We start from the raw sequence: 24,579 nt of genomic DNA on the forward strand, positions 1-24,579 counted from the left end.
CTCTTTTCTACTAGAGGCCCAGTGCACGAAATTCGTGCATGGGGGGGGGGGGGAGGGGTCCCTTAACCTGGCCTGCACTCTTTCAAAACCTGGGACTCCTCAGGGGATGTCCGACTGTCAGTTTAGGATCCCGCAGATGGGGCCTAAACCGGCAGTCGGACATCCCTCTCACAATCTGGGACTGCTGGCCCCTAACCACTCTGCCTGCCTGCCTGATCCCCCTAACCGCCTCTGCCTCCCTGATCGCTCCTAACTGCTCACCTGCCTGCTTGATTGCCCCTAACCGCTCACTGGGGTGGTGGCTGGCGGGGGAGGAGGGGCCGTGGTCGTTCTGGTCTCTGGTCGTTCCACAGTTTCAGTTGCTGGGCTTTTATTATATAGGATCAGTCGCAGTCATTAGTGCTATACAAAAAACTTCTGGCCCTCCCTTCAAAGCACATAGGCAGAGGGCACTTACAGACCCTTATGATTGGGCAGACATGTCACTAGTTCTGGACAGTGAGTTGTGAGAGGAAGTAACACGTGACATTTCTGAACTGAAGCGTTTAATTACTAGAGTGAGAGCCTCCGGAGATCTATTTCTCCCTGGCAGGGTGACCAGCCACAATTGAAATGGTGGTGGCCCCATTTGAGTCAGGCCCTACGTGACTACAGTGAGTGGAACTTCCCAACAAGCTGCAATGGACACGAAGCAGGAATGAAAATTAAACCTTTGTTGAGTTTGACCACTAAGATTTTTGTTCAGCCACTAAGTTGTTTGTTCCTGAGGCACAACCTGTCAGGATTGATAGAATATTTTTCTTTCTTCTCTCCCCCCACTGTCTCCCTTACTCCCCTCTCCCTCCCGTCAAACAATATTTTGGGGGTATTTACAATAATCCATACACCATTTCAGATACTTCCTTCAATAAGCAAGGTCCCTGGCTTGGGCCACCATGTGCAGTTACACAGTTATTCACTGTGCAAAAGCACCAGACCCTGGTGTGGTAAGGTGTGTGCTAGGAGGAAGGGCTGCCTTTTCCTAGTTCACTCCTAGGTGCTATCCTGGCTAAATGGGGCCCTGTTGTGCTGCCCAGAAGCATTCATTCAGAGGAGAGGTGTAGCTAATATAACTTCTAATAGTCCCATGAAGACAATAAAACAAGAAAAGGTCTATAAACAAGGTCAGGGAGGGCCTCTCTGAGCAGGTGAAGCTGAATCTGAGACTTGACTGATGGGAAGAAGCATCCACATGAGGATGTGAGGCAAGAACGTTCCAGACAGAGGGAACAGCCAATACAGAGCCCCTGAAGTGCTGGGCATGTCTGAGTAACAATAAGGAAGCCTGTGTAGTTGAAACAGAGTGAGTAAGGGGGAGAACAGGAGAAGAGGGTAAGGAGGTGACAGGCATACATAGCAGGGCCTTGTGGGCTGCAGGAAGGACTTGGGCTTTTGCTCTGAGTGAGGTAGCAGCCATGGCGGGTTCTGAGGAGACTCACAGATTCAGGCTCATAGATCAGCCAGAGACCAGTGGAGATGGAGCGGAGTAAGCAATGGGAGGGTATGAAGAGGGAAAGTAAAAGAGGTGACATTAGCTGACTGTGCAGGGCCTTATAGACTGGGAAAGAATTCAGATTTCGTTTTTCAGTCACATGTCCAAAGTCACGGAGGCTGGCTGCATCCTCAGGTCTGACTCCCAAGCCCAAGTTAATAACCACAAAGCTGTCCCCTAAGCGGCACTATTTTCCTGGGCCTCAGATGCTTGGCCTGCAGATGGGGACATTTTATCCCTGGCCAGGTTGTGGTGAGGATCAAATGAAACCAAATTATATTTTTCTGTGTAAAAGACTTCCCTCCCTTCAGACCACCTATTCTGGGAGCTGTCCTAGATTCAGTTGAGCCCAGTGGGCTGCACCCATCCTCATGCATCCATTCATTCGTTCGTTCGTTCATTCATCTATTCTCCAACACCTCCTCCAGTATCACCTGGTCCAGCCCCATCATCACTCACCTAGACTAGTGCAGTTGCCTCTTCCAGGTTTTCCAGCTTCTACCCTTGCCCCCCACAGTCTCTTGTCAACACAGTAGCCAGAGTGATCCTGTAAAACATAAGCCAGATCATATCTGTCCTCTGCTCTGAACCCTCCCAGGGCACCTAACTCAGAATAAAAGTCAATGTTCTCCCCTCAGCCCATGAGCCCCCAAATATCTGCCCCGCCTCCCGTTACCTCCCTGCCCTCACCTCCCCCTCGCTCACTCCCTCCTGTCACAGAGGCCTCGTCCCAACACACTAGGCATAGTCCTGCCTCAGGGCCTTTGCCCTGGCTGTGCTCCCTGGTATCCACATAAATCACTCTCACATCTTTCAGGTGGAAAATATATTTCATCCATTTAGCTTGTTCATTATCTGTGTTCTAAAAGGGCAGGGAATTCTGTCTTATTCATACCTATATTCTCAGTGCAGAGACCAGTGCCTGACACATAGCAGGTGCTCAATAAATATTTGTTGAATGATTTATTCTAATATTCACCAGCCCATCAGATTCTATGCCTGGCTCTGGGGAGACAGAGGCACAGGCGTAGTCTCTGCCCCCAAGAGGGTCCTGTCCCCCCAGCAAAACCACAGGCCCCACCTCTATGGTCCCCTATCCCTTGCTTGTCAGTACCTGCCTGGGCACAGGGCAGGTGCTTCATCTATCCATGGAGACAGGTATTGTATCTCTACCTTTTTGTGTGTTTTTTTCCCCCCCACTCTCCTCATAATCAATGATGCTGTATACCTTTTAATACATTTATTAACCACTTAGATTTGCCTTTTTGTTACTTGCCTCCTGCACACCCCCTACTGTGGATGTGCCCGTAACCAAGGTACATGCCCTTGACTGGATTCGAACCTGGGACCCTTCAATCCACAGACCAACGCTCTATCCACTGAGCCAAACCGGTTAGGGCAGTCTTTGCCCATTTAAAAATAATTACACAGCCCGGCTGGTATGGCTCAGTGGATTGAGCATCATCCAATGCACCAACAGGTCATTGGTTCAATTCCCGGTCAGGGCACATGCACAGTCAGGGCACATGCACGGGTTGCGGGCTCGATCCCCAGTGGGGGGCATGCAGGAGGCAGCTAATCAATGGTTTTCTCTCATCATTGATGTTTCTTTTCTTAAAAAAATATATTTCTTTATTGATTTCAGAGAGGAAGGGAGGAGAAATAGAAACATCAATGATGAGAGAGAATCATTGGTCGGCTGCCTCCTGCACGCCCCCTACTGGGGATCGAGCCTGCAACCCAGGTATGGGTCCTTTGCTGGAATCGAACCTGGGACCCTTCAGTCCGCAGGCTGATGCTCTATCCACTGAGCCAAGCCGGCCAGGGCCATCATTGATGTTTCTATCTCTCTTTCCCTCTCCCTTCCTCTCTGAAATCAATAACAATATATTTTAAAAATAAATAAATAAATAAATAAAATAAATAAAAACATATTTTAAAAAGTAAACAAATAAAACTTTCTTCATGAAGCATTAAAATAAATAAATAAATATTACACAGCTTGCCTTTTTTTCTTATTGATTTGTGGGAACTCTTTATGTATTCTGGATACTAATACTATATGTCCTTAATACTAGTCTTTTTTTTTTAAATATATTTTATTGATTCTTTACAGAGAGGATGGGAGAGGGATAGAGAGTTAGAAACATCGATGAGAGAGAAACATCGACCAGCTGCCTCCTGCATGCCCCCTACTGGGGATGAGCCCGCAACCAAGGTACCTGCCCTTGACCAGAATTGAACCTGGGACCCTTCAGTCTGCAGGCCAACGCTCCATCCACTGAGCCAAACCGACCAGGGCTTAATACTAGTCTTTTATTGGTTACTTCATTGATAGTACCCATCATTGGATCTAGCACACAGTAGGCACTAACTGAATATTTGACAAAAAATAAATTCTGAATGGATAAACCAGTGGTCAGCAAACTCATTAGTCAACAGAGCCAAATATCAACAGTACGACAACTGAAATTTCTTTTGAGAGCCAAATTTTTTAAACTTAAACTATATAGGTAGGTACATTGTTATTAACTTAATTAGAGTACTCCTAAACTGGCCTTTGCTAAAAACGTCCTCAATCTGATTGAGGTACGTTCGCTGAGGTCAACCCCTTCCAACTCTCCCATCCTCAACTCGTGCATGAATCGCGCGCCTCCCCGGCGCTGCCTATCCCGCAGCCCGCCTGCGCCATGTCTCCTGTCGCCCGACCAACCGACACCCCCCATTTCTTCTAACGCCACTTCTTCAAAATAGACTCGCCCAGGCCGAAAACCGACTTCTGCGCATGGGCCAAGAAGTTTCAACTGCACTGTACGTGCGAGCCCGCCGTGGTATTTTGTGGAAGAGCCACACTCAAATGGCCAAAGAGCCCCATGTGGCTCGCGAGCCGCGGTTTGCCGACCACTGGGATAAACCATTACTGTCTCAAGTTATTTCATTACACTCAATGATTAAAAATAAAAATACTCATCATCACCTCCTCTGATTCCCCTCCATACACTGGAAGGCAGAATGCTAAGGGATTGATTCTGAAATCTGGCCTCCCCACTTCATAGCTGTGTGGCCTGGGGCAAGTATCTCAAGCTCTGAGTTCTAAGGAAACCCTACATGTGCCAGGAACAGTTCCTGGCACACACTATAAATGCTGGTGAATATCCTCAACCTCCTTATTCCTTTTGCCCACACTCACTACCCTGGTTCGGGATGGCTACGTGTCCTCACCTGTGAGGTGGGTGGTTAATGACTTTGCCTTCCAAGACAGAAGAGGCAGGGTGGCCTGGGTTCAAATCCCACCTTTGCCACTTACCAGCTGTGTAGCCGTAGGCAAGTCACTTCACTTGAAGGGGCCTCAGTTTCATCTGAAAAATGAACGGAATTCCTGTCTCTGAGTGCTTGTGGGATTCAGAGAGATTATGCATGTAACCTGCTTAGCACTTTCCCTGACATTCAATTTAAGGAAGCTGTTATTATTATTGTTATTATATTGCCTCCTCCCTTGCCTTGCCCAGGAACATTCCAGTCCTCTCTGCCTGCCAGGGCCTACTCTAGGCCACCTCCTCCAGGCAGCCTCCCAAGTTTGCCCCACCATCTTAGAATTGCCCCTGGGGTCCAGACGGCTTAAGCCCATGAACTTAATTACATGTTGCCCTGGCAGAACTCTTGTCTCCCAGTCTTAGGCTGTTATTTAACTCCATGTCTCTATTTTAAAATGTAAACCAGATCGTGTTACCCCCCTGCCTCAAATTTTACAACAGTTTTCTTAATGTGACCCTTGCCTCGCAGAATCGCCACCTTGGCTGCATCTCCTGCCTCAGCCACCCTATTCCAAGCTTGGTCCAGCTTCAGAGCCTTTGCCCTGGCTGTGCCCTCTGCCTGGTCTTTGCAGGGCTGGTTCCTTTTTTGTCATTCAGGCCTCAGCTCTAAAGTCACCTCCTCTGAGAGCCCCCTTTGTCCAGAGTTTCTATCATGCCACCCCCTCATATTTTATTCATAGCACTTATCATCCTTTGTAGGTGTCTTCTTTACTTGTTAGCTTGTTTGCTGTCTGATTCCCCTGCTAGAATGACAGCTCCCCAAGATTTTTGTCTTGTTACTATTGAATCCTCTGTGCCAGGAACAGTGCCTGGCACAGAGTAGGTGCTCAATAAATATTTGTAGAATGAATGAATATATTTTGTATCTTCATTCTGAGTGCTATCTGAGGCCCCAATCCTCAGAACACGTATGCCGTGGAGGTGGTACCTGCCACCCTCTCCCCTGGTTCTCAGGCTCCCCTCACACCTGAACACAGGGCCAGAGAAGAAGAATTTCAGCCCCAGCACTGAGTGGGTTAGCTGGAATTCCAGCATCCCCATCCTCTCTTCCCTGTGAAAGGCCTGAAACTTAGCAACCCTACAGCCACACAGAATTATAATGGGGCGGAGCGGGGGAGGGGGTTGTGGGGGGGGGAGCAGGAAGCAGGGAAGGGAGCTCACACAAGCTCAGCTGAAGAGGGGGTACCACGCCCAGGTTCCCCTGTCCAGCAGGGTATTGCTTTGGAGAGGAGGGCGGGAGGCCTCTGATTCAGTCTTGAAAAACCAGCTCCTGGGTGTTTCCGGGGAGAACGCCTACTGCCCTGGCATGGGCCCAGGCTTCCCAGGGGGACCCAGCAGGCATGGGACTCCAGCATCCTGGCCCCCTGCCTTTCGCCCCGGAAGATGTCACTCTATTCTCAGGACCCAGATACCCTGGCCTTGCTTTCCCACTGAGGGAAGAAGAAACATGGGGACAGCTTAATTGCTTAAGAGGCTGCTGTCTGCTGAACTCTGGGGGGTAGGTGTGGGGGTGTGGGAAAAGCAAAGACCAGCAGGTGTGGCCCAGATAGTATGTATGGTGTGTGTGTGGGGGGGGGGGGGGCGGGGAGGGGGGTAGACAGCAGCAGGTGGAGGAGCTGCTCAGGGACATCTGAGCCATGAAGCCACTGGACATGTAGCCATGTAGTCTGGCCTCTGAGGTATGGGTTCGAGTCCCAGATCTGCCGCTTACTAACTGTGCGACCTTGGGCAAGTCACTCCACCTCTGGGTCTGCTACTTCACTCCTAAAAGAAGTAACAGTACCTCTCATGAGGTGTTTAAATTCAGTGGTCTGCATGGTAGATACCTGACACGTAAGTGTTCACTTAATGCTGGTCGGGTGATTTTTTTCATTATTATGATCGGGACCCGGTCCTTCCCAAGCCCCGCCTGGGCCCTGGAGGATTGGGACGCGGCCAGCTCCGGGGAGGTGCCTGGGTAGGGCTCGGAAACACCGACCCCCCGTCTGTTCCCGTCGGGACGGGGCTGTCCAGAGGGGTGCAGGGGCAGGATGCGGCTGAAGACCCATTCCAGCGGCGGGAAGCGTAGGCGCCCTGCCCCGAATGGGGAGGGAGGCGCCCGGCTGGGAAGGGGCCTCAGGCATCCCCCTGCCAGTCCAGAGGACTCCGGCCGCCGCGTCCATCCGGCCGGCCCCACCCCGTACGATCGGCCGGATCCCCGCGAGTTCACGACAAGGTCCCCGCAGCGGCAGCGCCGTGACCCGCCTGCGGGGACCACTCACCTGCGCCGCCGCCTCCCTGCGCGCGCCCGGCTCTGCCCTCCACAAACTCCGGCTGGGGCCTCTCCCGCAGCCTCGGACGGGGGGCGGGGCCGGAGACCGCGCCCGACCAATCAAGAGTGGCCTCCTGGAGCTCTTGGCCAATCCACGCCGCGCTTCAACGAGTCGGGTGGAGCCGACCGAAACATTCCAGAGGGATCCCGCCTCGTCCGGCTCTTCCCGACTCCCCTGCCCTGCAGCGCAGTGGACCTTCCCGCCCCGCCTAAGCCGCGGCGGGCTATACCACCGCAGGGCGGCGGAGGGGGGAGCTGAGGCTGGGCCCCGGCGAATCGAGGGGAAGGAAGGAGACGAGTTACCAATGGGAAGCTGGGGCCCTGGGCCACGTGCTGTGGGTTGAGTGTCTCGGGGGGACGGGGTGTAACCAGCGGGGGACTGGCCGTGGGAGCCCGAGGCTGAGTTTGGGGGAGAGAATGCAAACTCTCAACATCCCGAAAAGCGTACCTTTAGAAGGCCTGGGAAAGGGCTGAGGGCAGCCCCCAATCCAGTTCTCCGCCTGGCCTGGCCTGGCCTGCCCCTGCCCCAGCCCGGCCCTCCTGGGAGCAGATAAAAAGATGCATTCATTCCAGGGTGGCGGGCGGGGGACTGAACTGAATAGGGAGGGTCCTGAGTGTCCCTGCTTCCTGGGGTGTACAAAGGACAAGGGCATTCATTCATTCATTCATTCACTCATTAAATATTTAATGTGCCCCCGGTCGGTGCCAGGCTCTGTCCTATCTCTACAGACACACCGACTAGTAAGCTGAATGTGCTCCAGGGAGAGGGAAACAGTGCGTGCAAAGGCCTGGAGGCTGGACAGAGAGATAAAGTCCTTTAGGATAGGAGCTAGCACAGCAGTGTGAAAGGATGCAATGGAATGGAAGACAAGGGCAAGATGTCCTGTTCGCTTGTTGGTTAGACCAGCAAACATTTAGAGAGCACATACAAGGTGCTAGATTACCAAGGGCACCCAGGCAACCCAAGCCTCTGCCCTCAGGGAGCTGACCTTTCAATGACTCACTCTCCTCCATCCGACAGTGAACAACCCGCCACCCCACCCCGTACAGAGCATGCATGTGTGTGTGAGAGGACCAGGTAATCAATCTCACCATCTCCAGGTTTGGCTTGTAACCGGGATTGCTCAGGCGGGAGCAGATCCGAGAAACAAAGACACAAACGCATCTTGCAAAAGCCAGGACGCTCAGTTCTCAGGACAGGTAAGAGATTTCCTTGTTCTACTTCAAAGCGGGCCACTTGGGCAGCTGGGGCTAGACCAGGAGCTCGCTGTGTGTTCTGGAAACTGTAATTGTTGGAGGCCTCTAACCGCTACGACCCTGCTCAAGCCTGATTAAATGACTGGGTCTTTCAGTCCCCAGTGTGAGCTACTGTGCATCACAGCCACACCAGGACCCAGCAGAGGGACAAAGTGAAAGGGGAGAGTGGGCCCTGGGCTTAGCTGCTGAGGGCTGCCGGTCCGGCCCCACCCAGCTGGCAAACACCAAGCTCTCCATGGCAACAGGTTCAGCTATTGTCCTCCTCTTCCTGTTCTGCTGACCTCTGCCACTCCCACTGAGCAATAGGTTGCCTTAGCTGGCCCAGTGCCTTCTGGGGGACTGTGACCACTGTCCTGGTTGCACCTGGCATCCGAGATTCTCCCTAGGGCAGGATGTAGGGCCAAAGGGACAGTAGTGTCACTAGCCAGAATCCACCTGAATCCATCTGTTGACTGATGAGGAAGTGCCCAGGGAGGGGTAAGGGAATTGCCAAAGGGCATAGAACAGTGCCTGGCACCTCTTACCCTCTTTTTGAGTTCCAGAGGCATGAAAACTGAGGCTGGGAGACCCAGCCTGTGAGGAGCTGAGATTTGAGGGTTGCTTCATCCCCTTTGGGAAAAATAAAAATCTGGACCAACTATTACATGCAGAAGGAAAGGTTGAATTAGAAAATCACCATTTTTCAGCCAATAGATGAATAAATGATTCATGCAAGGCTCATCAATGAGGAAGTGGACATTCCGCTTCAAAGGACCAGCCTGCAGATTGCTTGTTAATTGTAATGGGGAAAAGGTACCCATGGGGAACCTGGAAGGCACCACCTTAACCAAGTGATCAAAGTTAACATCACCAGTGATGGGACTGGCCATGCTCACATGCCCCCTCCTGTGATGTCCTGAGCAGGACACAACATCACCTACAAAATACTCTGCCCTGCCTAAAGTGTTTAACCTGAATCTAATCTTGAGGAGACAATCAGACACACCCCAGTTGAGGTGTGTCTGAAAGGGAGGAAGGATGGATGGAAGGAAGGGGGGAGGAAAGGAAAGGGAAGGGAAAGAAAAGGAAAGGAAAGGTGAAAAAATTGACCTGGACTCTTCAAACAGATCTATGTCATGAAAGGCATAATCAATCCCTAATCAAATGAATGAATAAAAGTCTGGGGAACACTTCTAGATTGAAGGAGGCGAAAGAGAGGTGACTACCAAAATCATAGACCCTTGATTAGATCCTCCATAAAAATTTTCAAAAAAAGATAAAACAGCTATGAAGGATATTCTTGGGATAATTGGGGGTATTTGAATGTTGAGTAGATGTTAGGTAATATCATATCCATGTTGAATTTCCTGAGATTAAGCATTGTACTATGGTTACATAAGAGACTGGTCTTCTTTCTAGGTGATACATGCTGAATTATTTAGTGGCCAATTTGTGATGGCTGCAACTTGTCAAATGGTTCAGAAAAAATATGTATATAGTATTTTATATACAGTATAATATGGTATACATTAGTATTTTTAAATTTTTTTTATTGATTTCAGAGAGAGGAAGGGAGAGGGAGAGATAGAAACATCAATGATGAGAGAGAATCATTGATCCGCTACCTCCTGTACACCACCTACTGGGGATCGAGCCCGAAACCTGGGCATGTGCGCTGACTGGGAATTAATCGGTGACCTCTTGGTGCATGAGACAATGCTCAACCAACTGAGCCACACTGGCTGGGCACCTATCCTTCATATCTTACTCATTTGTCCCCCACGGTTGGTCACCAGGCAACCTCCAGCTCCCCATACCACAGGGGTAGCCATGGACATGGCCCTTTAGGGACCTGGTAAAAATCTGCCTAGGAGAGAGGCCTGGATGCAGAGATGCTGGGTCACCGGGCACACTCAATTGCTGTGGCCCCTCAGAATAGCTGCCCCCCTCATACCCACTGGCAGTATGGGAAGGTCCCATGTCCTCACATTTCCACCAGCTGTTGGCATTATTCAGCCCACTAAATTTTGCCACTCTGACTCACTGTAAAATGCTATCACCATTGCTTTATTTTATATTGCTGTAATTTCTAACCATTTTGAGCATGTCCTCATTTGCATGTTAGCCTTCAGGTTCTCCTCGTATGTAAATTACCTGCTCATAGCTTTTGCCCTGTTCGCTCTTGATCTTGCTATCTTTTCTTGTTCGTTTGCATGAGTTCCTCACACAGTTTAAATCTGCATTGTCCAGTCTGAGCTGTCTAACATGAGGACTTGAAATGTGGCTGGTATAAACTGAGATGTGCTGTTAGTGTGAAACACACACCGGATTTCTATGACTTAGTGGAAAGAAGAGAAGATGTAAAATATCATATCTCATTAACTGCTTTTTTAATACTGACTACATATCATAATAATATGAATGTATTGGGCTAAACTAAATGTATTACTCAAGTTAATTTCACTGTTGATTTATTTTTTACTATTTTAATGTGGATATTAAAAAATTTATAGCCAGCACCGGTTTGGCTCAGTGGATAGAGCGTCAGCCTGCGAACTGAAGGGTCCCAGGTTCGATTCCGGTCAAGGGCATGTACCTTGGTTGCGGGCACATCCCCAGTGGGACATGTGCAGGAGGCAGCTGATCGATGTTTCTCTCTCATCGATGTTTCTGACTCTCTATCCCTCTCCCTTCCTCTCTGTAAAAAATCAATAAAATATATTAAAAAAAAATTTATAATTGCCCTATCTGGTTTGGCTCAGTGGATAGAGCATCGGCCTGCAGACTGAAGGGTCCAAGGTTCCATTTGTGTCAAGGGCACATGCCTGGGTTGTGGGCTTGATCCCCAGTAGGGAGCGTGCAGGAAGCAGCCAATCAATGATTCCCTCTCCCTGCCTCTCTAAAATCAATAAAAAATAATTTAAAAATAAAAAATTTATAATTACATATGTGCTTGCATAGTTCTACAGAATAGAAGTGGGATAGAGAGCCCTTGTCAGTTTCAACAATTACAGATAATGTTTAGATAGAGGCAGGCACTGTTCTAAGAATTTTATATTTATTAAACCATTTAACTCTGAATGGCCTTGTGAGCTAGCTACACTGTTCGGCTTTGCAAATATATCCTCCCATTCCATCATGTGATGATTTGCTTATATTCTTGATATTCTTCATTAGAGGGAAATTCTTAATTTCAATGTAATAGAACTTATACATTTTGTGGTTTGTGCCTGTAAAATTTAATCAAGGAGGCCCTTTCTATTCTTAAATCACAACGGTATTCTTTTTAAAAATAAATATTTTTATTGATTTCAGAGAGGAAGGGAGAGGGAGAGAGAGAGAAACATCAATGATGAGAAAGAATCATTGATCAGCTGCCTCCTGCACACCCCACACTGGGGATAGAGCCCTCAACCCAGGCATGTACCCTGACTGGGAATCGAACTGCAACCTCCTGGTTCATGGGTTGATGCTCAACCACTGAGGCACGCCAGCTGGGCACAAAGGTATTCTACTTCATTTTCTTCTATTCATTCTCTGGTTTTACTTTTCCTGTATCTTTATTCCATTTCTAATCCCCCTTGGGTTGTGGGGTAGGTTACAGTCATATTTCTCCATAACCTGCACTGCTTACCAGCTATGTGACCCTGGGCGAGCCTCTTCCCCCATGTGCCTCAATCTCCTCATCTGTAAAATGAGGGTCATCATCGTAGTACATGGGTATAATAATTCTAAAGTTGTTACAATTAATATTAGGATGAAAGGAACTACTCTGTGTCAAATGCCTAGTGGCTCCTGGCAGGTAGTAAGTGCTCAGCCCACTGCAATTATTAAACTACATTGAAGGTACAGAAATGAATAAACCGTATGGCATAATAGAAACATGATAGAAGTAGAAATCATTATTAAGCTCTTACTGTGTGCCAGGCCCCATGCTGACTGCTTTTTAGGAGTAATCCCACTGGATACTATCCCCATTCCACAGAGGAGAAGACTGAGGCTCAGAGAGGGGGAGCCACTGGCTCAAAGTTGCACAGAGACTCATAGTGTGGCGCTTCAGCTCCAACCCCAGCACATGGGACATCCCTCTGGGGGTGTGAGTTTCATCTGCCTCATTTGAGCCTGGCTCTGAGATGTGGGGACAGAGCAGACGGAGCCTGGCTCTGAGATGTGGGGACAGAGCCGACTGGTCTCAGAGTTTGATTGCCTGGCTATTAGTGGCCGGTAGGTTGGACTCCCCTTATAGCCTGGCAGGACTGGACTGAGCGGGACAGGCCTGGAGGGGAAGAAGAAGAGGTGGTCCTGACTAGGCTAGGTCTTGTGGCCTTAGGTCTCAGCCCCAGCTTGGGTACCTACCTTTGGCTACAGGATTTTAGAATGTCAAGATAAAACCTACCAGCAGTGCCTTTTTATGAATGGGCAGATCTCTTTTCAAAATACATCTCCAATCATTTCTTATCACCTTGTCCCCACCTGGTCCAGCTTCATCGTCTCCAGAGTTGACTTTCTCTCTGCTTTCCTAGCTCTTTCCTAGCTGTACCCCCAAGTCTGTTTCCTCCACGGCAGCCAGAGGGCACCTGTGAGTCAGATTCCCCCCTCCCTTCTCTGCTAATCACCTCCCCTCCCCACCCCCCACCATGAGGCCATGTGCCCTCAAAACACTCTTCACTGAAGTATTTCATCTGGAGTCAGGCCTGGCCATGTTGATGTCTCACATAATCATCCCAAAGAAAGTTGGGCCCCCAGTGAGACAAACAACCCAAGTCCCAGTGCCAACTTCCCGGCAAAAGGAACTCACACCGCATGCCTCCTGACTCAAACTCTTTCAACTGGCTTCTCTGCCTGGGGCACCCAGGCCTGTCTCAGCAGGGCCCAGACATCTTTCCTGTCTGTCTTAAACCTGGGCATGCCCCACCCTGCTCTCTCCTGCTTTCTCATTTCAGACCACACCAGGCCCTAAGGCCTCCCACTCCCAGGCTTACTGGATCCACATCCCCCGTGTGCCTCGGGGCCTCCTCCATGGGACTTCAGCCCAATGGCCCACCCCTGAGCCCTAACAAGCTCCTGTCCCCTGGCCTGTGTGCCCAGGGCCTGTCAGACCTCTGCCCTCCAAGCTCTCTGGGCATAGGAAGTGCCTTGCTCAGTGTAAATGGGCTGAATGATGCTCCTTCCCCAAATGATACGTTCCTGTCCCCAAACCTTATTTAGAATGAGGATCTTTTTTTTTAAATTGAGCCTGCCCAATGTGGCTCAGTGGTTGAGCATCGAGCTATGAACCAGGAGGTTGCGTATATTTTAAATATATATTTTTATTGGTTTCAGAGAGGAAGGGAGAGGGAGAGAGAATCATCAATGATGAGAATCATTGATCGGCTGCTCCTGCATTCCCCAAACTGGGGATAGAGCCCACAACCCAGGCATGTGCCCTGACCTGGACTTGAACGGTGACCTCCTGGTTCATAGGTCCACACTTAACCACTGAGCCACACTGGCAGGACTAGAATAAGGGTCTTTGCAGACATAATTAAGGATCTTGAGATGAGTTTATTCTGGATTAGGATGGGCCCTGATTCCAGTGACACCTGTCCCCGTAAGACACAGAAAACACAGAGACAAGCAGAGGGGAGGGCCATGTGAAGACCAAGGCACAGATTAGCGCCACGCAGCCACAAGCCAAGGAGCGCCGATGATGGCTATCAGCCACCAAGAGCTGGGAGAGGCCTGACACTGAGTCTCACTCCCAGCCTCCAGAAGGCACTCAGCCTGGCCACACCCTGGGTTTGGACTTCTGGCCTCCAGAACTGTGAGAATAAACTCCTCTTGTGTCAGTCCCCCAGCTTGCGGTGCGTTGTGTGGCAGCCCAGGACACTAAACCCTCTGTGTTTCCCGGAATGCTGTGAGCTTCACCAGGTCTGTATTTCCCAGAAGACTGTGAGCTTCACAAGACTGCTGTGCTTGTTGCTCCCTGGCTCCCCTGGCCCTCAGGAAGGAGCTGTGCCCAAGGACGGACACATGAGTCATGAAGTAGGAGCAGGGCCCAGGAAAGAGGGTCTTTTCCTGGAGCCAAAGAGACTATCCACTCCTCTCAGATGGGCAGGGGCTGAAGGAGCTGGAGGAGGGGGCCCTTCCTGGGGAACCACAGCAGACCCCCGGCCGGGGCTGCCTTTCCTCTGCACACTCCCTGATGTGAACAGATGTTGCAGGCCCTCTGGTCTGAGTCACTTTGTCACTCAGTGACTCATCCAACAAACACTCAGAGGGTCACTTCTGGGCCAGGTGTCACTCTGGGCACCAGGGATGCAAAGACGGTGGTGACCTCAAGGAAACGGGGTGCTCTGGGCGGGGACTTTCTTGAGTGTTCCCCAGATTGTCTCTCGTCCCCTCATGACAAAGAGGGAAGATGTCTGCCCGAATATCACAGAGTTCCAGGCTCCCTTCCCCACCTCATCTTGGACAAGCGTGGAATCAGCAGACGATGAAAGTGTTGTCAAGTCTGTGGGAGGGAACAGGAGTACCTGTACTTTAAGGACTAGGTTTTAATAGATGCTTATTGTTTGTGTTGTGCTATTTTAAGATGAAAGGTTGGTACATTGAAATTTCAGGAGACTGATGATGACATATTTCAGGGACTTGAAGTTCTCTTACAAATTAAATGACACTCCACCTCCTCACTCCCAGCAAAGGAAAATTAAGAGAAAACAAAATCCAAAAACTTTGCAAGCTCAAAACCTTCACGCTCAAAGGAAAAGCCAAACTTCTCCCTGCAGCTCCCCCCACTCCTGCTCTACACCATTTGCCCCATCACCCCCACTGTCCTCCCTCCTCTCATCTCCCCTCCTCCCACTCTCTCCTCACTCACTCTGCTGTGGCCTCACTGGACTCCTGGCTGTTCCTTAAACAACTCAGGCATGCTCCTACCTCAGGACCTTTGCACAGGCTGGCTCTTTGCCTGGAATGCTATTCCCTCGCTCTCCACTTGGCTTCCTCCTTACCTCCTTCTTCAAGTCTTTGCTCAAATGTCACCTTCTCAGTGAGGCTTTTGCTGACTTTGTTACTTAAAATTGTGCCCAACACTCTACCCACTTGGTTTAATTTTCTTCATCACTCTCAGCACTATCTAGCATATTTAATGCTTTATTTACTCTTAATTACCCACCCCCCTTGACTGTTAGCTTTGCAAATATAGGAATTTTGTCCAGTTTTGTTCACTGCTGTGTCCCTAGCATCAAGAACAGGGCTGGGCACACAGTAGGTACTCAATGAATGCATATTGAATGAATGAGTACTTATAATGTGTCAGGCAGGCACTAAGCTGTGTGCTTTAATAATTAGTAACTATTCAAGGAGACCTGGGGCAGGCTTTCTGCTGAGTGCTTTAGAAAGACTGTCCATGTTAATTACACACTTGCTCTCCGTCAGGCTTGTGGCCGAGTTCTTGCTCTGGGAAGTGAGAAGGGGTGACTTCTATGATTAGTCCTGTTTCACACGGGAGAAAACCAAGGCTCTGAGAGGTTTTGTCATTTTTCTTGGGGAATGCAGTGAGCAGAACTTGAACTCAGCATAGCCAACCTCTAGAAACCAAGTTCTTAGCCATGTTTTTGCCCCCGATGTACTGCCTCGCCCAGTTTTCACAACGCCCCTATTAAGTCTGTACCTTCATTGCCCCTGGTTGTCAAAGGAGGCCACTGAGACTCAGAGAAGTAAAGTTACTTGCCCAAGGACACACAGCAGCAGAGTGGCAGAGCCAGGATGGCTCAGCCTAGGAGTAGAGTGAGCATGGTTGTCACAAGATAGCAGGGGAGCCCCAACTGGTTTGGCCCCCAGATTAATGGGTCCCAGGTTTGATTCCAGTCAAGGGCACCTCAGTTTTAGGCTCGATCCCAAGCCCTGGTTGGGGTAGGTGCGGGACGAAACCAATCAATGTGTCTCTCACGTCCATGTTTCTTTCTCTGTGTCTCTCCCCCTCCCTTCCACTCTCTCTCTTTCTTTAAAAAAATATATTTTATTGATTTTTTACAGAGAGGAGGGGAGAGGGATAGACAGAAACATCGATGAGAGAGAAACATTGATCAGCTGCCTCTTGCACGCCCTCTACTGGGGATGTGCCCACAACCAAGGTACATGCCCTTGACCTGAATCGAACCTGGGACCCTTGAGTCCGCAGGCTGACGCTCTATCCGCTGAGCCAAACCAGTTAGGGCAGGGGTGGGCAAACTTTTTGACTCGAGGGTCACAATGGGTTCTTAAACTGGACCGGAGGGCCGGAACAAAAGCATGGATGGAGTGTTTGTGTGAACTAATATAAATTCAAAGTAAACATCATTACATAAAAGGGTACGGTCTTTTTTTTTTTTTTTAGTTTTATTCATTTCAAACGGGCCGGATCCGGCCCTCGGGCCGTAGTTTGCCCACGGCTGGGTTAGGGCCTTCCACTCTCTCTTGAAATCAATGGAAAGATATCCTCAGAGGAGGATTAACAAAAAAACAGATTAATCCCCCTCCCCCCCAATGAAAAATAAAAATAAAAACAAGATAACAGGAGAGTGAGCCTACTTTAGATACAGTGTCTTGGGCTGGGTTGGGGGCCAGGGCTCAAGCTGAGAGTCTCAGCAACTTTCCTGGGAATTGGTTTTTAAAGCTCAGCCAAGCCCCTGCTGGTGTGTCTCAATTGGTTGAATGTCCTCCTATGTGCCAGTTCCATTTCCAGTCTGGGCACATGCTGGGGTTTCAGGCCTGATCCCCAGTAGGGGGCGTGCAGGAGGCAGCCAATGGCTGTTTCTCTCTCCTCCCTTCCTCTCTCTCTCAAATCAATAAAAACAATTTTTGCCCTAGCTGGTTTGGCTCAGTGGATAGAGCATTGGCCTGTGGGCTGAAGGGTCCTGGGTTTGATTCCAGTCAAGGGCACATGCCTGGGTTGCGGGCTTGATCCCCAGTAGGAGACGTGCAGGAGACAGCCAATCAATGATTCTCTTATCATTGATGTTTCTATCTCTCTCTCCTTCTCCCTTCCTCTCTGAAATAAAAATATATTTAAAAAACTATTTATTATTAATTTATTTTTAATCCTCACCCGAGGATATTTTTCCATTGATTTTTAGAGGTGGAAGAGAGGGAAAGACAGAAACATTGATGTGAGAGAAACACATCAATTGGTGGCCTCCTGCATGCGCCCTGACCAGGGCCTGGGCCAGGGAGGAGCCTGCAACCGAGGTATGTGCCCTTGCCGGAATCGAACCCGGGATCCTTAGGTCCGCAGGCCAATGCTTTATCCACTGAGCCAAACCGGCTAAAAACATTTTTTTAAAAAAGCTCAGCTAAGCACACTTGACCTAAAAGACCTGGGCCACACCCCAGGCTGTGAGCTAAGAGAGCTTCACATAAGCATGTAGTTATGCTAATAACTGATGCACAGTGCTGGTTCTATGCCAGGCCCTGGGGTGTATCTGTATCTAGAACTACTTTACAGCCCTAGAAGAGGTACTACAGTAGTCCCAGGACCCCTCATCCACAGGAAATATAGTCCAAGACCCCTGTGGATGCCTGAAACCACAGATAGTACTAAACCCTGTATGTACTTTTTTTTCTCTACATACCTACCTATGGTAAAGTTTAATTTTTTAAAATATATATTTTATTAAATTTTTTTTTTTTTTTTTTTTACAGAGAGGAAGGGAGAGGGATAGAGAGTTAGAAACATCGATGAGAGAGAAACATCGATCAGCTGCCTCCTGCACACTCCCTCCTGGGGATATGCCCGCAACCAAGGTACATGCCCTTGACCAGAATCGAACCTGGGACCCTTGAGTCCACAGGCTGACGCTCTATCCACTGAGCCAAACTGGTTAGGGCTGGTAAAGTTTAATTTATAAATTAGGCACAGTTAGAGATTAACAACTAATAATAAAATGAACAATTATAACACTATACTGTAAAAAGAGTTATGTTAATGTGGTCTCTGTTATTGAAAACTTTCACCTTTTCACTTAAAGGAAGCACTTCATGGCTTCAATTTGGCATATCCAAATTGCCAGCATTGCTACCCTTGTACTTTGGGGCCATTACTAAGTAAAATATTGCTATTTGAACACAAGCACTGGGATACCATGACAGTTGATCTGATAATCAAGATGGCTACTAAGTGACTAATGGTTGGGGAGGGGAGGAGCATACATAGTGTGGATGTGCTGGACAAAGGGATGATTCAGCTCTGGGCTGGATGGAGCAGGCTGGCACAAGACTTCCTTGAACTACTCAGAATGACATGCAATTTAAAACTTACGAATTATTTCTGGAATTTTCCATTTAATATTTTGGACTGCGGTTGACTGGTGTTAACTGAAACTGTGGGAAGCGAAACCAGATTGAAGAAACTGAGGCACAGAGAGGTTGTCACTTGCCCAAGGTCACACAGTAGAAAGTGGCTGAGCTGGAACTGAAACTTGGAAGCAGGAACAATGGCTAGGGGAGAGTAAGGGGCCACCAAACACTGACCTGTATCTTCACTCCCATGTAGGTAGGCATGGCAGAATAAAGGAATGAGGAAACTCTTTATTTCCACCATACACTACCTAAGGGGAAAAAATTCAGAGTGTACAGTATGCACCATTTGTGTAAAACAGAAAAATGCACTTACACAGCATCTCTGGGAAGGCATACACTCACTGGGAATATTCGCTGGGGTGGACTCAAATAGCAGGGTGGGAGGATTCTCACTCTGCCCTTGCAAGTTTGGTATTTCAATTACACAGCCAACAACTGAACCCCAAATTTAGAAATTATAGTTATACAAGCACACCCTGAGGATGCACAAAAAAAATGTTTTTAAATAAAATCTGATGCCATGGCTTGTTTATACAGGCACGGAGGGCAAGGGAGCTGCAGGCCCAGAGGGGTGAGGGGACTCGACTTCTCACCTCAGGCTTGATAAACATTTTGAGTTTTTACTGTTTAAATCATGCAGAAATGTGACACTACTGGTACAATGGATCAAGATGAGGTGGGTCAGAGGGGAAGCTCTGCATGTCCTGACAGGCCAGGAACTCCAAAACGTGCCGAGAGGCAGCATGGGAACAGGAAAATGAATCCCTAAAGGGCAGCCCAGGAAGTGGTCTGCTAATGGACCCACCAAACATCTCTGGACACACACATCCAGGTCCAGCATGCGCAAAACAGTGCACACCTGAAAAGCAGGTTTTCTTTCCACCTGAGTCTTTTTTTTTTACCGTGATCACTGCTCTGAAGAATCACTGCCCCACCCACACCCTCAATAGGTTGTTTCTGGAAGTTCCCATTACTGTGTGCACATCCAGGCTTTGTGCACTTTCGGATATTAAGTTCACAGGGACCTGCTACATAATGGAGACTGGGGGCAGGGGGCAGGCAGCACTGGGGATGGTGACCCTGTCTGCAGCCAAGTTCAGTTCTGCATTCAATGTCTTCTTGGTGCCTGAGGCAGTTCAGTAAACATCTCGTGATGAGGTCCTTTTTGGCTCTGCTATCTGGGGTCACTTCCCAACTAGGATGGCTCAATGTGGCTGCTCTTCTAAGAAGAGACCTGTCCTAGATTTGGGTGAAAAGCTCTCAATTCTAGTTCTGTGCTTTCCAATAGTTGCCACTAACCATGTGCAGCTGCTGAGGACTTAAAATGTGGCTGGAGAGACTGAGAAATTGAGTTTTTAATGTTATTGAATTTAATTTCCATTTAAACTCAGAACATTCCCTTCATTACAAAGTTCTCTTGGACAGTGCTGCTCCCAGACTGTTCTCAGGGGTTAAATTGCTGTAGTGGGAAGGGAAAGCCACTCCTAGGTTGACTTTAATATGGTGTTATTTTTACTGACTTTTTTGTAGCTAAGTAGCAATACATTGTTTCCAGCCTGTATACTTACTTACCTTATAGTAAAACCAGTCCCTTAAAAAAAAAAAAAAATGTTACAGAGTAAAAGCAGCCTCAGTGGTGTGCAAAATAAGGGAGAGCAGGAAGCGGTCTTCTCCAGGGCAGGCAGCCAGCACCGGCCTGGAGTCCTAGTCAGGCTTGGCCAGGGCCTGCCCAACAACCCAGCCTGTTCCAGCAAGAAAGGACTGGAAGAGGATTAAGAGGACAGAACATGCACTGCCCCCCTGGGCCCCAAAAGACAGAAAGGAGAAATGCTTAACTTTGGCCCCAACCTTCACAAAAAAATAAGCTCTGAATCCAGTGGGGTCTTGGATATCTAGATGCAGAGTCTGGGTGGGTTGAAACTCCCCAACCGACATGGAGCCCAGGAGGGAACAGTTATCTCTTTGGCAGAGGACTCCTGCCTCTCCTGCAACTCCTCCCTCCTGTTCTGGCTGGAGGGATACCCAGCCCCGCCCCAGTCAGCAGAGCCCTCAAACAGAGTCGCAGGACTGCTCCCCTGAGGTTTAGCATCAGACTTTAATGCTGTCTTTAACGCTGCACATTGACAAGTCACACACTTTGGTCTTGTATTGGCAGTGGCAACTTACAATGAGTCTAAAGGTCTGAGCACCAGACTGGCCTATAGGGAACAGATACTCATTTCCTCCCCCCCCCACCCCCCCGCCCCCATTCTTTCCCATTATGGGCCTGTACAGAGAGCAGCAGCTGCCATGGACTGGTTTCATTTGAAAGTACACCAACTTTACATGGAATTATAAAAACATATTTACAGACGTCCCACAGTGCTCCTATAATCAGGAGCAAAGACCCTTTTATCAAAAGGGATTATATCTAGGGCTGTGCAAAATTCAAAAGGATCAGATCCTTTTGAAAGAGTCCAGAGTCCATTAAACAAAGCATGTCCCGGGCCATTGGGAAGGCCCAGTGTGCCAAAGATTGCCTTAAAGGAAAAGACCCTTCAGTGAGCACACTTGGCCTCGGAGCCTGAGGTTGAAAAGGGCTCCTGACTCTCGAGGGAGAGGTGGCTGTGCAAGTCACTCTGAGGCTGGCTCCCTTGGTCCTGCTGGAATGAGAGGTATTGCTTGTGGGTGCAGGCCAGGCCTTTCTGCAAAAATAGTCTAGGTTCTCAATTTGAGATGGTAAAAGATGGGATTCTTCAGAGGAAGAGCAAGACATGGGAGACAAATACAGAAGGAAACACAAATTGGTCACACAACAAATTGAAGAGCATTCAGGGAAGGTGTGGTGACCAGGATGGCAGGTTGCCATCACCTAATGGCCGCAAGCAAAGGGATGACAGAGGGCTCAAGTCCAGCTGCAGGGCTGCCTCTCGGCCCTGGGCAGGGCCTGGAGGAGGAGGGGTGGGCCCATCCCAGGAGGGCTGCAGAACCCAGTGGGGCAAGCTGGAACGCCTTCTCCTGCTGTCACCACCACCTACCGCCCTATCGGCTCGAAAAACCACTGAAGTCTAGTGCACGACTTTGAAAGATTGTAATATATTCTCTGGAAAACATTCAGCAGTACGAAAGCCCTCCCTGGGCCCTCCCGCCCTCTCACGGGTCCACAACTGGTGGAACGGTCCAGAAATCCTTGAGCTCTGGAAAGGTCCCTGGTCAGTCCTTGGGGAACACAGGTGGCTATTTTGGAAGAACCTGCTCAAGTATGGTTCTTGACGTCTGGGGAATCCTTTCGGGGAAGATCACTTCAAACTCAATAACGAGGTCCCCGCGTTTCTCGGGTGTTTTCGGGAGAGGGAGGCCTTCTCCAGGAACTTTTCGCCGCATGCCAGGCCTGATGACATCTTTGAACACGATGGGTATGGTCCTGCCGTCCAGAGTGGGGACATTCACAGTACAGCCACACAGAGCCTTAGAAAAGCAAAGTGACAGCATTAGGTAAAGGGTATAACTTAGGAAGTTCCACTCCAGCCTAGAGGCTGTTTGGGGTAGGGTAAGAGCCATCAGGCCTCTGCAACTAAGACTCTGCCCCCAGGTCTACCCAGGTCAGCATCATGGAAGCTCCAGAAAAATGGAGTTTTGATAAGCTGTGTACCTGGTGCCCCCGCCCCCCCATCCTTCCCCAAATCTAACAGACACCAGGAGCTCAAAACTATCTGTCAAACAAAGACAAGTATGTGTCAAAAAGCAGCCCTTTCTCCAGACACCACTCTGCCTAGTGCCTTACCTCCCGGAGGGTGACCCTGGCTGGGTAAATGACATCAGAGCCATCTCTCTTAAAGATATTGTGTGGCTTGTCCTTTAAAACAAAGACGATGTCAGCTGGAATGTTGTTAGAGGTCTGGTCTCCCTCCTTGGGGAAGGTGATTTTGGTCCCTTCTTTCCACCCCCGTTTCACTTCAATGGTCAAGATTTTGTCTTCGTTGCGAATGCTCTTCCCATCGGGGTTCAGCCTTTTATGGGAGATCTTCATCTTCTTGGTACAGCCGCTGTAGATCTCTTCAAGGGAGACCCTAAGGTCATGGGTGACAGGGGGGTCTTGCTTCTTTCGGGTGGGCTCTTGGGCAGGGCGGGAGCGGACAAAGTTCATGTTGGTGAAGCCACCCATGCCCATGGGGAAGCCAGAGAACGGGTCATCAATGTCCATGCCTTCTTCCCCGTTCCGCTGTCCAAAAAAGGTGTCAAAGGGATTTCGGCCACCGAAGAACTCAGCAAACATGGCATGAGGGTCTCCATGGAATGTGTAGCTAAAGGAGGTACCGTTAGCACCACCGCCGCTTCCACCACTGGGGCCACCGCCCTTTAGGCCTGAAAGGAGAATTAAAAGAAGTCAGATGGCTGGCCAGGGGCTTTCCTTAAGGGAAAAAACCTTGGGAGCCACCAGGAGAGGAATTTTATTTAGCCTGCCAGAGAAGAACAAGGGAACCTGAATTTTTGTTGTTGTTCATCCTCACCCTAGGATATTTTCCCATTGATTTTTTTTTTCTTTCTTAGAGAGAGAGGAAGGGAGGGAGGGGCGAGGGGAGAAGAGAGAGATCAATGTGACAGAGACACATGGATTGGTTGACTCTGGCACATAACCCGACCAACCAGGGAGGGGGATTGAACCTGCAACCCTTCAGTTCAGGGGCCCATACTCTAACCACTGAGCACTCCAGCCAGGGCAAGAACCAGAGCCTTTACCTCCATCAAGGTCCTTCAGTGTGGCATGACAGGGGCAAGGCAGCTCAGGCTCTGAAATGGGCCTCTCTAGGGGCTACCCAGTTCCTGTCACTTCTTCACTGACCCACCCTCCCCAAATGATATAAGGACTTAAAAGAATTCACTAAGAGATCAGATAAATGCCCAGGGGACTTGGCTCAGTGGTTGAGCATGGACCTATGAACCAGGAGGTCATGGTTCAATTTCCAGTCAGGGCACATGCCCGGGTTGCAGGCTTGGTCCCAGTGGGGGTGTGTGCAGGAGGCAGCCAATCAATGATTCTCATCATTGACATTTCTATCTCTCTCTCCCTCTTCCTTCCTCTATAAAATCAATTAAAAAAGAGAAAGAGATCAGATGAAAAAAACCTGACCGAGGGTCAGCTTTCAGGAAGTGCTTACTCTCAAGTCCTTTAGGGCTGGAGCCATGTGTGGGGAGAATAAAAAACGTTGGTAAAACAATACTCGGAGGTTTTCAAATTCTCACACCCTGGCACTAACTGCCACCATATAAAAATCCAGTTAATTTCTTAACACCAAATCCAGAAGCCAGTCTGAGTCAACCATGAGCAACTGGACAAACAAGAAAGCCGCTTTCTCCTCCCCCGAGGAGGGCTACCCGGGGAGGCTGGGCAGAGGCGGGCCCCTGTTCTCTGTCCCTTGCCGGCCGCAGTGGCGCAGGCTGCCATCGCCATGCCTGGCTCTGGGCTGGGTAAGCCCTTGACTGCGATCAGCTCACTCCGCCCTCCCTGGGCCGGGGAGTGAGGTGGAGAGAACTGGCGCTCCCTGTGCGGGCTCACCCTGCACTCAGGTGGTGCTCGGCGCTCACCCAGAGGCCCGGCCCCGCACCCCTGGACAGGACAGCACGGCCTCCACCAGTCCCAGGTCAGCCGGGGCCTGTGGGCCCGCAGCGTCACCGGCCGAAGACACCGCCGTTCCCCTCTGCGTCCGCACCCGCACCCGGGGCCGCGGGCGGAGGCGCCCAGGGAGGGGCAGCCCCAGATGTGTTAGAAGCTTCTGGGCGAGCGACGCGGCCAGCGTTCCTCCTCCCTTCCGGCGGCTGCCAATCCGAGGGCGTAGGCCCGCGCGGCCAGAGGGCGGGGGCTGCTCGCCGCCGGCCCCGGCATCCAC

At 49.7% G+C, this 24,579-nt stretch overlaps 3 protein-coding genes across 7 annotated transcripts in view; 1 reads left to right on the plus strand and 2 right to left on the minus strand.

Moving 5' to 3' along the window:
- GIPC1 (GIPC PDZ domain containing family member 1) overlaps positions 1–7,197 on the minus strand; it is an 11,929-nt gene extending 4,732 nt beyond the window's left edge. The window contains exons 1-3 of one of the 5 annotated variants that reach the window (XM_006100335.3): positions 7,107–7,197; positions 4,839–4,890; positions 1,991–2,078 (exon numbers count right to left, since the gene is read on the minus strand). The gene's annotated coding sequence lies outside the window, so the exon portion shown is untranslated. Of the gene's footprint in view, positions 1–1,990; positions 2,079–4,753; positions 4,891–6,006; positions 6,398–7,106 lie in introns of those variants that run through there. The other 4 variants (XM_014465759.2, XM_014465760.2, XM_014465761.2 and 1 more) reach the window with 4 other exon arrangements.
- Positions 7,198–8,194: 997 nt separating this feature from the next.
- TECR (trans-2,3-enoyl-CoA reductase) overlaps positions 8,195–24,579 on the plus strand; it is a 49,160-nt gene continuing 32,775 nt past the window's right edge. The window contains exon 1 of the mRNA XM_023763937.1: positions 8,195–8,356. Coding sequence (XP_023619705.1) covers positions 8,210–8,356 — 147 coding nt within the window. The 5' untranslated portion in view covers positions 8,195–8,209. The remainder of the gene's footprint in view (positions 8,357–24,579) is intronic.
- DNAJB1 (DnaJ heat shock protein family (Hsp40) member B1) lies at positions 20,789–23,056 on the minus strand. The gene is made up of 2 exons (XM_006100337.3): positions 22,476–23,056; positions 20,789–22,159 (listed from the first exon to the last, which is right to left on the minus strand). The coding sequence occupies exons 1-2, from the start codon at positions 22,965–22,967 to the stop codon at positions 21,929–21,931; spliced, it is 723 nt and encodes a 240-aa protein (XP_006100399.1). The 5' UTR covers positions 22,968–23,056; the 3' UTR covers positions 20,789–21,928.

This window comes from Myotis lucifugus, unplaced genomic scaffold (assembly GCF_000147115.1).
Source record: "Myotis lucifugus unplaced genomic scaffold, Myoluc2.0 scaffold_310, whole genome shotgun sequence".
NCBI lineage: Eukaryota > Metazoa > Chordata > Mammalia > Chiroptera > Vespertilionidae > Myotis > Myotis lucifugus.